This window comes from Macrotis lagotis, chromosome 2, assembly GCF_037893015.1.
Source record: "Macrotis lagotis isolate mMagLag1 chromosome 2, bilby.v1.9.chrom.fasta, whole genome shotgun sequence".
NCBI lineage: Eukaryota > Metazoa > Chordata > Mammalia > Peramelemorphia > Peramelidae > Macrotis > Macrotis lagotis.
In genome coordinates, this window is record NC_133659.1 from 257,072,864 (window position 1) to 257,086,316 (window position 13,453).

The 13,453-nt window shown below is 34.1% G+C and overlaps 1 protein-coding gene across 1 annotated transcript in view; it reads right to left on the reverse strand.

Moving 5' to 3' along the window:
• Positions 1 to 508: 508 nt before the first annotated feature.
• The window catches only part of LOC141514816 (transmembrane protease serine 12-like), a 29,812-nt gene continuing 16,867 nt past the window's right edge, over positions 509 to 13,453 (reverse strand). The window contains exons 3-5 of the mRNA XM_074225925.1: positions 8,768 to 9,039; positions 5,172 to 5,314; positions 509 to 1,007 (exon numbers count right to left, since the gene is read on the reverse strand). Of these exons, the coding sequence (XP_074082026.1) occupies positions 756 to 1,007; positions 5,172 to 5,314; positions 8,768 to 9,039 (667 nt within the window). The 3' untranslated portion in view covers positions 509 to 755. The remainder of the gene's footprint in view (positions 1,008 to 5,171; positions 5,315 to 8,767; positions 9,040 to 13,453) is intronic.

The following is a 13,453-nucleotide window of genomic DNA, read 5'->3' on the forward strand; positions in this document are numbered from 1 at the left end:
AAACTGAAAGAGTAGTTTAATTTTCTACTCTTGGGTTACCAATACTTCTCCCTCTCTTTTGAGCACAGATAAGTCAAAATGAACTGTCTTAAAGTACTTTGCCAAGAATTAAAATAATAAAAATATGTTTCTGTTGTGAGATAATCAAGATTAATGAGACACAAATGGCTACTTCTTTCTTAGGCAATATAAAATCTAATGTTTAAGATATATGTATCACATGTACCTGGGAAGGGCAAGGTGTGTGGCTAGAAAGCTAGTTTATAAGTCAGAATAACTGTTTTAAGTTCATCCTCTGAAATATATTAGCTAAGGGACCAAGGGCAAGTCATTTTCAGGACTTCAGATAGCAAAGACTATATAAATGACAGAGGAGCTGATGATCTGTAGCAATGGTGTACAATTAAATCACAGGTCTAGACCAGAGTGGAAAAAACTAAACTAAAAATATCAAAATGACCAGTGTTGTTTCCATTATATATACTTTACTTTAGATAATTATGTGTATTATAAAGTACATGTTGAAAAGTAGATTTGATACAAACTATGGGGAAAGTATTATAAAGTATTAGTATTACATAATGAAACAATATAGAAATATGAAAGAAAAATATATGGTTCAGTATCAAATTTAAACTGCATAACCTGTCAGAATTCTTTTACACCAATAGAAATGTTGAAACTCAAAATTCAGATAATTATGTTATATGAAGATGTGAAGAAGATACAAAGTTACCTTGGTCCTAAATGCCACTTTATATAGGCACAAGTAAGATGATAAATACCATAATTATTATAATATTTCCCTGTACAATATTCATTTCATTTTTTCCCATAGGAGCATGCCGAAGCCATTTATTTTTTATCCATGTTTCATATAACTTCACTTCAGTATAAATGCCAGGGAAAAATGGTCTTCCACAGCCAACTCCAGCACTGGTAATACCTATTAGGAAAAATCTTTCATCTTTTGGAAAGTAACACATCAAAGGACCTCCACTGTCACCCTATGGGAGAAAAATCCAAATAGGGTTAGTTAATTCAATTACCTTTCTTAAGTTGCAAAAAATGTACATATTACATTACTATCATGTAACTAAAGTATACATCTTTAATCTACTAAAATCTATTTATTTTTTGATCACTTCTTCAACAACAGGTTCTTAAATTTAGTATTAGGAGATAAGTTTTCTACCTATATGGTTTTGATCTGAACTAATAATAAAAGACTTTGCAAAGCTTTACATATATTACCTTATTTAATTCGATTCTGTGAAATAGATAATGCAAATATTATCCCCATTATAGCACTGCATCTTTGAGGTCCACTATAAATCAGAAGTTATGCAGAATCATAACTATGAAGCCTTAATAATGTATTTACTTTTGCCAGACAGCAATTCCACACCCATACAAGCAAATGTTCCCAAGTGAAAAGAGGACACATACATAGAACTTCAAGACCAAGGAATATCTTCTGAGAATATATTGTGTAGCCACTGGCACAAATATTTTATTTGCAGCAAATTTCTCTGTTAAAGAACATATCCAAGATAGATAATGAATCATCTTTATCAATAAATAAAAAAAGAAGCCATTTCCCAATAGATAAATGACTAAAAGACAGGAATAGGCAATTTTCAAAATAAGAACAATGGAGGCTACCAACAATCATATGAAAAAATACAGCAATAAATACAAATGAGATATGAAAATTAAAACAATGCTTTTGGTTTTGGAAGGGCTGGAGGAAGAGTCATTTCTGCTGAACCTATGAATTTGTCCAAGCATATCTGAAAAGGAATTTGGAATTATACCCCAAAATTCACTAAACTGTTTATATCTTTTCCCAATGATACCTTTAATAGGCTTATACCCAAAATGAATCAAAGATAGAGTCAATGAATTTACACAGCAGCATTGTTTGTCAGAGCAAAGAACTGGAAACAATTCCCCATCAACTGGGGAATGTCTGAACAAATCATGTTATATGAACATATTATTGTGCTAAAAGAAATGACAAAAAAGGGACAGATTCTTCATTATAACATCTGGTGATATAGTTATATGAAGATCTGGTTCTAAGCTCAGTTTATTTCAATACTTGATTTTTAATAGATGTCAGTTGGAAAAGAAGTGCTATATTTACTAAAGAAACTTAAGAAGATAAAAAGAGAGTGATTAGGAGAACAATTATTACACTGACTGCAACATTGAACACAATGTTAATTTTGGAAGACTCAAGAACTCTAATCAATATAATGAACACTCACAACTATAAAGGATTAGGGATGATGCATGTTTCTCACCTTTTGATGAATAGGTGATAGACTATACAAACAAAATACATATTTTTCCAATAATATTTTATTTTATTTTCCCAATGACATGTTATGAAAGTTTTTCAATATTCATGCATATGCATATTTTTAAGTTACATAATTTCCTTCCACCCTCCTTTCCCACCCACCCACCCCCTCCCCTCAGCAGTAAACAAGCAGGTGAATATTATACATCTACATTTATGTTTTAACATGATTAAAGAATAGTCATTTTCAGTATGAGGAATTGGGAGTAAGGGAAAAGAAAGAAAACCATGAGATAGCAAAGAAATACATAAGAGAAATTTTTAAAAAAGTGAATGTTGTGTTCATTCAGATTTTGTAGGGTTAGGTTTTTTGGTTTTGAATGGGGATAGCATTGCCCATAGGAGGTCTCCTAGGGGTTGTCCTAGCTCTCTCAATTGCTGAGAGGAGCTGCCATCCATCAAGGTTGATCAATTCACAGTGTTGTTGTTAATGTGTACAGGTTCTCTTGGTTCTGCTCCCTTCATTCAGCAGCAATTCGTTCCATGCTTCTCTAGAGTCTGACCATTCATGGTTTCTTTCTTTTTTTTTTTAAGGCTCTTTTTGCAAGTCAGTGGCGTTAAGTGCCTTGCCCAAGGCCAGACAGCTAGGTAATTAATAAGGGTCTGAGGCCAGATTTGAACTCAAGTACTCCTGACTCCAGGGCTGGTGCTCTATCCACTGTGTCACCTAGCCGCCCCATTTATGGTTTCTTATGGAACAGTAGGATTCCATAACATTCATATATCATAATTTGTTCAGTAATTCCCCAATTGATGGGCATCCCTTTAATTTCCAATTCTTTGTCACTACAAAAACAGTTGCTATGAATGTTTTGGAACATGTGGGACTTTTTCCATTTGTTTATGATTTCTTCTGGATATAGGCTTAGTATTGGTATTGCTAGGTCAAAGGACAATTTTCTTGCTCTTTAGGCATAGTTCCATATTGCTCTCCAGAATGGTTGGATCAGTTTACAACTACACCAACAATGAATGGAATAAGACGTTTAAAAACATTTAAAGAAATTCCAGTTAACATAAGCTTATTTTTTTTCAGACAATTAAGAAAAATTTTCAAAATTGTTCTAAATATTTGTAAAACTTTTCAAAATAATAGGATTGTATTCCCAAATGACATATCTTGTAAATAAAAGGTTATTGTTTGAAAACAGAAGATTTTGGGGTGGTTAGGTGGCATAGTGGATAAAGCACCAGCCTTGGAGTCAGGAGTACCTGGGTTCAAATCCTGTCTCAGACACTTAATAATTGCCTAGCTGTGTGGCCTTGGGCAAGCCACTTAACCCCATTTGCCTTGCAAAAACCTAAAAAAAAAAAAACAGAAGATTTCAAAGACAATAATATCTAGAATAATTTTTTTTTGTTTTTATTTTGTCAGGGTATTGGAGTTAAGTGACTTGCCCAAGGTCAACATACATTACGTGTTTGAGGATAGATTTGAACTGAGATCCTCCTAACTCTGGGGCTGGTTCTCTGTTCACTGAACTACCTAGCTCCCCGCCCCCAAGAATAATTTTTTAATGTAAATTTTTTCAATCAACAAAAAATTTTCTCTCCTCTTTTTTTTTTAGGTTTTTTGCAAGGCAATGGGGTTAAGTGGCTTGCCCAAGGACACACAGATTAAGTGTCTAAGGCTGGGTTTGAACTCAGGTACTCCTGACTCCAGGGCCAGTGCGCTATCCACTGCACCACCTAGCTGCCCCCCTCTCATCTCCTTTTTTGAAATAAACAAAAACATATAAAACTCATAACAAAAATATGCAGTCAAGAAAAATAAATTCTAATGTTGGTCATACCCAAAAATATATATTTCATTCAATATGCTAAGTTCATCATATCTCTGTCAAAAGATAAATAGCATGCTTCAACAAAGGTTATCTAGGATGATGATTGTTCATTGCATTGATGATAGTTCTTTAAGTCTTTCAAAGTTGTTCATTTTTACATCATTGTTATTGTATAAATGACTCTCCTAGTACTGCTCACTCTGCTCTCCATCAGTTCATTAAGTGTTTCCAAGAGACTTTTAAACCATACTTTTTATAATTTCTTATGACATCATTATATTAATATACCATAATTTGTCCAGTCATTCCCCAACTGATGGACACCTGAGTTGTTTCAGTTCTTTGTCACTGCAAAAATAATTATTTTAAATATATTTGCATATATGAGTCCTTTTTTCTTTCATTAAATAATAGGCTAATGTTTCATGTTTTAAATATCTGTCACTGTCTGCTTACTAGTCTTTTGATTTTAAGCATTTTTAAAAATTTTATTTATTTAAGGCAATGGGGTTAAATGACTTACTCTAGATCATTAAGTATCTGAGGTCACATTTGAACTCAAGTCCTCCTGACTCCAGGGACAGTGCTCTATCCACTGCACCACCAAGCTGCCCCAGTTTTAAACATTTTTTTAGGGAGTGAAGGAAATAAATTACTGCCCTAAATCTAAACAATGAATAACTTTTCTAGAAGAGACCTTGTTGATCCCTTCATGGAAGAGTCAAGACATGTGCCATCCCTAAACTTTATTTAAGAGATTTTTCCCTAGGATCCTGAGATGGGGCCTAATGATCCATGGAGCACAGAAGAAACAAACAAAAAGTCTGAATCACTTCTCTTTGGCATCAGACTTCCCTGGACTGAACCTGGTCTTATGAATCCAGATCTGATTTTCTTCAGGTGAACATAATGCCTCTGCCTTAGAGCAACTGCCTGGATCTATCTCCAACCAAAAATCTGGCATATCAGTATTTTACATTTTAGAGGATCTTAAATATTTTAAAATTCTATTATCTTACCATGCAAGCATCAACACTTCCATAACTTTCACCTGCACAAAATGAAGTATTAGGAACTCTTCCTGAATAACTTCCTACTGCATTACATGCAACCCAAGGAAAATAATGTACTTCAGCCTCTTGTAATAAAGATGCCAGTGTACCTATAAAAAAATCCATATACTATTTAAGACATCAGTCCTTTTTTTTAACAAGAAAACTAAGAATGTTGGTATTTAGCAGAATTTTTTGTCTCAGTAGTAGTTCAGCACATCTAAGCTAAATCACTTAGCCATGGTTAGCTAAAATGTCAGAGGCATGGCTCCAATCCATATCTTCCCCAATATATCTTCTAGATTATTCCCCCTCCTACACTCTGAATCAGACCAACTGGTATTCCAGCTCCATCTGTGCACCCTTATTCTGATTGAAATGACCTTCCCTCTGCCTCCTCGACTTCCTTTAAGATGCAGCTCAAACACCATCTTCTTAATGGAATCATTCCTGATGCTCCCAACTGCTAATGCCCTCCCTGCCAAACTACTTTGTAGCTAATGACTTTCTACAAATTTGTAATATATTAAATTGATATAGTAAATATGTACTTTTCAGTTACCCATTAGGATGTCATCTCTACATGAGTTGGGATTGTTTCATTCCTTGAACTTGCATCCCTAGCACTTACTGCATAGTAAGCTAGCACAACACCTAGCTTAATAAATATTATTGATTGATTCCTGACTCCTAGATCAGCCTTTTATTGACTATATCAGGCATTATTTTGTATACTATAGGCATTAAATAAATATTTGTTGAATAAATGACTGAATTAAATTTGTCAACAACACACAAAAAAAGGTAAGTGAATTTATCAAGGAACAAAATTTGAATTTACTTATATATCTTCCAGTTTTGCTATTTCCTGGATCCAAAGAAGACTTGCCAGAATGACCCATTCCAGGTACCTACCACTTAACATATTCATGTTATTTCTTTTTCCCTAAGGAGGGGAAGATGAAGAAAAGCTACAGATTTGACATCCTTGTCTTTCACACTTTGTTTCCAAAGTTTCCCAGAAAATGCCATCTGTGTGTCTGGATGAAAGCTACCTGACTCACAGACCTGAAATATTCAAATTAAGAAAATGGTTCCTATGACCTAGAATAACCAAAAAAGAAATTGGGAACAACTGATTTCTCATCACCTCTCTTGAACCTAGACCTCCCACCAGCATCTAAAATATTGCTTGGGGTTTGTCTGGTTGGTTTGGTTTGGTTTTTGACCACATCTGTGCCTTTAGTATTTGGAGGTATATGGAGGACCCAGGGAGACATTTCTCTTAGAGAGCTGCCTGGCCCAGAGAAATCAACAGTTGGAACATTACAAGCTGTCAACTCAAGTCCTCATCTGCCTCCAATTTTCCCTGTTAGCATTAATGGCACAAACATTTCTCCTGTTCTCTAAGCTCCTAATCACTTTCGATTCTTTTCTCTTCATTCCATCCCACCCCATTTCTAGTCTTTACTAAATTCTGTGGATTCTTTCCCCATCTCTTTGATTTGTATATTACTGTCTATAATAAATTCTAAATGATCTACAGTTGATTTTCTATATTACAAGAAGTGCTACTCTGACATTTTTGTTGAGAATTTATAATTTCTTGCATTAAAATTAATTACCTTTGTTTAATCTGGATATTTATATTTCCACCTCCTTCCATGCTAACTTTGCTTGGAAACCTAACACAAACAACATACTCTCTCCAAGATCAGATGTGAGGTAAAAGGGCTGCCTTGAATCATTTTGAGAAGAGATACTGTGCATTTCTACCACAAAGTTATTTAAAGGGAAAAAAAGTAGAATAACATTGAATGAGGTCTTTATGATATTACTTTAATACTCTCCTTTTAGGAACAAAGGAGACAAGCTTACTCAAATGTAAATCCAAGACATTCCAAAACCAAATGCAAGATTCTTAAAATATCTCCTTTTGCCAGTCCTTCTCTGCTCGCCATCTCTAGTCAAGATAAATGAATTTTCGCCACAATCATAAGGTTAGTCCAGATTTTTATTTTATTCTTTATTTTTATTACCAAACATTTGTCATGGAAACAGTCCCTTATGTCATTCCAAATTATTCTATCAGAGCACTTTTTAACACTGTCTTTATTCCCTTAGCACTTTTTTAAACTATAAAATATTATATAAATGTAAGGTGGTATTATTAACATCAGTGGACCTACTGTTTAAATGAAATCTGAACTTCTTAGCCACCTTCAAAGTCTCCCAACAAGTTGCTATTATTGCCTCAGCTCTACATAATCTCATTTATCAATACCCTTAGCAAAGAAAACAAAATACTATCCTAACAAGCTATTTAATTATTTTAACCTCTTCCTATATTTTTGCCACTCATTTCCCTCTTCTGAATTTGTCCTGGCTCCTACCCTTCACTGTTCTTTTCCCCTTCCAAAGTCCTGGTTAAAATTCACCTCCAAGAAATCATTCTTCCCTGCTAACTCCATTACTCTGTACTTCTTTGCTACTCATGCATTATTTGTACTGTGCTCATGTGCATTGCAAAGTGTCAATTAACTAGGTCACTGAAGAAGTAAGAGAAATGATTTAGGATTATATGATCTTAGGAGCATGAATCTAAAGCAGATGGGGCCTCACCTTACAATAGGGAAAACTGAAGCCCAGGGAGGTTCCATGATTTTCCCCAAGGTCATGACATCTGGAGGAAGTAGTAGAGGTAGGTTTTAAACTCACCTCCACTAATTCTAGGCCCAGGAATCTTTCTATTGTGCTCTCAATGTTGTTCATTTTCCTAAAATGTATACTTTCCTCAGTATTCAAAACAAAAATGAATCTTTCTTTGCTCTCTGAAGAATTTACAATAGCTTAGAACATTTTTATGAACTTTCTCATCAGTATAAATGCTGATAGTAAAGGAGGTAAACCTGAATATACACTGATGTATTCTGAACTTTTTTTAAATTATTTTTTAATTTTATTTAAGGCAATGGGGTTAAGTTACTTGCCCAAAGTCACAGAGATAGGTAATTATAAAGTGTTTGAGGCCGAGTCAGGTCCTCCTGACTCCAGGGCCAGTGTTCTATCCACTGTACCACCTAACTGCCCCTGAACTTTTTTTTTAAAGAAATGTGTGGGATTAATTTGTAGTTTTTATGATATCATTTTCTGAGAAAAGTAGAGTACAGAAAAAAATTCACTTTAGCAAATTCCATTTAGTTAAGTTCTAGTCAATTGAGGTCTTATTCCATGTAGCTTGGGAAATGTTCTCGTCATGGGTTCTTTTTTTTAATTTACTTATTTTTACAAACATAATCTCTTCCTCTCACTGCCCTTCTTCAAACAATTTTTGTTTTAAGAAAAAGAAAATTCTCATAACCAAAATGCAAAGTCCAGCAAAACCAATTACCATATTGGTTAGTCATGTGATCCTTGAGGTTTAAAAGAATGAATGAAAGCTAGGAGGTAGGGAAATCATACTTTGTAACTTAAAAAGAGAATCAAGTATAACATCTGTTTTTAATCTATTAATATGGAACTAAAAGTCTATCACATATCAGTAAAATCAAGTCTATATTTACCTTCTTCTTTTCTTTTTCCCCAGCCACTTATAAAGCACCGTTTGGTATTGTCTATTTTTGGCACATCATTAAAAAATGGCAAACAGATAGGCTGAATATAGTCATTATAATTCACAGGAGTTTTTAAATGAATCAGTGCAATGTCATTTTCAAAGGTATCATACTTGAATTCTGGATGGATGATGATGTCATCAATTTTTATTTTCTTATGCTTCACTTGGTTCCGTAAAATATTGTTAACTCCAACTACAGCTACCCAAAATTCTGGTTCTCTGGAATAAAGCAAATGTATTTATTATTCTACTGCATATTTAACTAAAATTTATGTTTCAATACTTCAATGATTTTTTTTAACTTTATGATGCTAACGTATACAGATTTTTTTTTTAAGATTTTTTTTCAAGGCAATGAGGTTAAGTGGTTTGCCCAAGGCCACAAGGCTAGGTAATTATTAAGTGTCTGAGGTCAGATTTGAACCCAGGTACTCCTGACTCCAAGGCCGGTGCTCTAGCCACTGTGGCACCTAGCCACCCCACCTATATAGATTTAAAAAAAAATTTTAAAAACATGTGTAATAGAAATCAAATGTACAAATTTAAAAAACACTAAATTTTTTTCAATGATCATTGAAAGCATTTTTACAATCTCCTCTCTATATTTCCCCCCATTGAAGGCATATAATAAAAAGGCCAGGCAACCATTTGCTAGGATGCTTCACAGATAGTGGCTAGCCAAGATGATCCATGAAGTCCTCAGCTCTGGGATTCCAGAATTCTGTGACCTTATAGCATCTCTAAAATCACTGATGAAATACTCAATGAATCTTTATGTACATAAAAACTAAAGAAGGCAACAAACATTAATGAGGCAAAGTAGTAGGGGAACTAAAGAAGATAAAACATAAGTGAAGAAATGAGGAGCAACAGAATGTGAGAGTATAGACATTTGTATTCCAATATTCTCCTCTTTCTGGATTACAGTAGCAGTGATTGCCATTAAAATGGCCTATGTCTCAGAATATCTTTCCATATCTCATTCCATAAGAATCAGTGGATTGTTATATCTATGTCACAATCTCAGTGATAGAGTAAATCATAATTCAGAATTAGAATTAAGTCTGAAAGAGGTCTTTTTGATATAGAATATAGCCATGAGATAACTCCTCCCTAACCATATGTCCCTGCATGGTTAAACACAAGTTTGAGGAAAATACTTACCTAGCTCATTTGTCCTTAACTCTTATCTTCAAAGTTCCTGAGTTAGAGTTTTTTGAGAATTGTCCTTGAACCTGGCGATAAGCCAGCTATTCCTCTCAATCATATTTACATCCTTAGATCATTCCCTCATCTCTTTCCCTGAAAAACTAGTGGATCAAAGACTACTAGTAGTAATACCAGTGGCTTTACAACAAAGGTTGGGATTATTATCTTCATTTTACAGATAAGAAAACTGAGGTTGAGAGGCCAAGTGACTCTCCTGGAAACCCTCCCTGGTGTACTAGTAAATGAGAACAATTTGTTCTACATTTGAGCAAGTTCATTCACTGCATCCAGGCCACTGCTGGTTGTCTTACCCAGGGTCATTAAGTAGCAGAGTTAGGGTTTATCCCAAGTCAACAGCCTCTATGCACTATGTTATATGATTATTATTATAATATTATAATATTATTTTTATTTGTTATATTGTGTTACATATTAAGGGGAAGTTACTCTATTTTTATATTTTTCAAGAAATTATTGGTAAAATAAATTATTTTAATCATGTTCACATTTTATTGCAGCCTTCTACCCCCAATACCTACCCATTTAACATGGAGGGTTGGAAAGGAGCAGTCACCCAGCTCTCCCAGTGTTAGATAGTTTTCTTGGGTCTAATTGTCTCCCAATTGCTCCTAGTCTATTTATTAAATAGACCTTGGCTCTAAAGGGATTCTTTGTTAATGTGCAAGTTCTCTCACAAAATAGATACCTCTAGGAAAGAGATTTTAGAAAGACTACTTTAGGGTACTTCTCAGTGTTCCTCTCTTTTAGAGGCCTCTCTATCATAAGAAATCATAAATTCAAATCTAAAGTCCCCATAAATGCTATTGTTTTTTAATTAATTTATTTATTTTTGAATTTTACAATTTTTCCCCTAATCTCACTTCCTTCTCTCTACTCCTCACAGAAGGCAGTCTGTTAGTCTTTACATTGTTTCCACTATATATTGATCTAAATTGAATGTGTTGAGAGAGAAATTATATCCTTAAGAAAAAAATAAAATATAAGAAATAGCAAAATTACATAATAATATAACATTTTTTTTTAAATTAAAGGTCTTTGGTCTTTGTTCAAACTCCCTAATTCTTTCTCTGAATACAGATGGTATTCTCCATCACAGATACCCCAAAATTGTCCCTGACTGTTGCACTTATGAAATGAGCAAGTCCATTAGGATTGATCGTCAACCCCATGTTACTGTTGTGGTGTACAATGTTTTTCTAGTTCTGCTTATCTCACTCAGCATCGGTTTGTGCAAATCCCTCCAGGCTTCCCTGAATTCCCATCCTTCCTGGTTTCTAATAGAACAATAGTGTTCCATAATGTCCATCTACCATAATTTGTTCAATCATTCCCCAATTAATGAACATTCACTCAAAATTTCCAATTCTTTGCCACCACAAACAGAGCTGCTATGAATATGTTTGTACAAGGGATATTTTTATCTTTTTTCATGATCTCTTCAGGATATAAACCCAGTAGTGGTATTGCTGTATCAAAGGGTATGCACATTTTTTATTGCCCTTTGGATATAATTCCAAATTGCTCTCCAGAAAGGTGGGATGAGTTCACAGCTTCACCAACAATACCTTAGTATCCCAGATAGCCTACATCCCTTCCAATACTGATCCTTTCTAGCCATATTAGCCAGTCTGAGACATGTGAGGTGGTACCTTAAAGATGCTTTAATTTTCATGTCTCTAATAAGTAGTGATTTAGAGTAATTTTTCATATGGCTATGGATTGCTTTGATTTTCTCATCTGCATATTGCCTCTGCATATCCATTGACCATTTATCAATTGGGGAATGGCTTGGTTTTTTTTATAAATTTGACTCAGATCCCTATATATTTTAGAAATGAATCCTTTATCAAAAATACTAGTTGTAAAAATTGTTTCCCAATTTACTGCATCTCTTTTAATCTTGGTTACAGTGCTTTTGTCTGTGCAAAAGCTTTTTAATTTAATGTAATCAAAATTATCTAGTTTTGTTTTTAATGATATTCTCTATCTCTTCCTTGGGCATAAACTACTTTCCTTTCCATAGATCTGATAGGTAAACTATTCCTTGATCTTTTGTCTTTTATGTCTAAATCCTGTATCCATTTTGATCTTATCTTGATATTGGGTGTTAGGTGTTGGTCTAATCCAAGTTTCTGCCATACTAACTTCCAATTTTCCCAAAAGTTTTTATCAAAGAGAGTTTTTATCCCAAAAGCTGGACTCTTTGGCTTTATCAAACAGCAGATTACTATAATCATTTCCTGCTATTGCACCTAGTCTATTCCACTGATCTACCACTCTATTTCTTAGCCAATATCAGAACAGTTTTGATGACTGAGGCTTTATAATATAATTTTAGATCTGGTAGGGCTAAGCCACCTTCTTTTGTACTTTTTTTCATTAAATCCCTGGAAATTCTTGACTTTTTATTTCTCCATATGAATTTACTTACAATTTTTTCTAACCTATTAAAGTAATTTTTTGGATAGATGCAATAATTTTAACCTCATTTGGAACATGTTATTCCTGTAATGGATTTATAGTTTATTTTCTTTTCCTATAGATTATATCCAAACAATAAGCTACTTCTAATGTGCCAAAAGCTCTGATTTTTTGAGACTGCTAGTGGGTTCCCATGTATACCACAACCTGGACCAGAGGTAGAGAAATCTTTAGTACCTAGACTGAATTTACATAAAGTAATATTTTATGCAAAATTAGTCTGGAGACCAATTCCCCTCCAACTCCAGGATACAGTGACTATCATATTGTTGTTATAGTTTGTTTTGGAAGAAGACCAATGATATCATGGGGTGATATCTTGTCTTACTTGTAAATTTGATTTAAGTGAGGCAAAATCAGACTCACTCCTTTTTCTAATCATAAAAATCTAGTGAATGGCAAGACAAATCAAGGTCATTGGTGATGGCCCAGGATGCAAAGGTCTAGGCAAGGGTACAGAATTTTATCTACTGAGGTTCACTAACCACAGGAAGATTCATTTAAGGGTTTTTTGTTGTTTTGTTTTTGACCAGACTTATAATTTCATCCCTGTTGGAAATGCTCTGATGTGGAAACTCACTAAGTTTTAGATAGTACCCTAGGACACCAAGGGTTAAATGGCTTACCAATAGTCACATAATTAGTATGTTTTAGAGGAAAGACTTGAACCCAGTTCTTGCTGACACCAAATTCAGTCCTCTATCCACCCACCATACTCTTGCGATACCCAAGTAAAAAGCAACTTCTTTTAAGAGTTTTGTTGCATTTGAAAAAGAAACATAAAAGGTTCAAATCAAATCACCTTTTTTTTTAAATCACCTTATTCTTAAAGAGGATCTTTGTTCCTCAGAACCTATGATTTCTACCTCTTATCTAAGAGGGGGAAAATGTGTGAAACCCCAGGCAACACTTTAGAGAATGG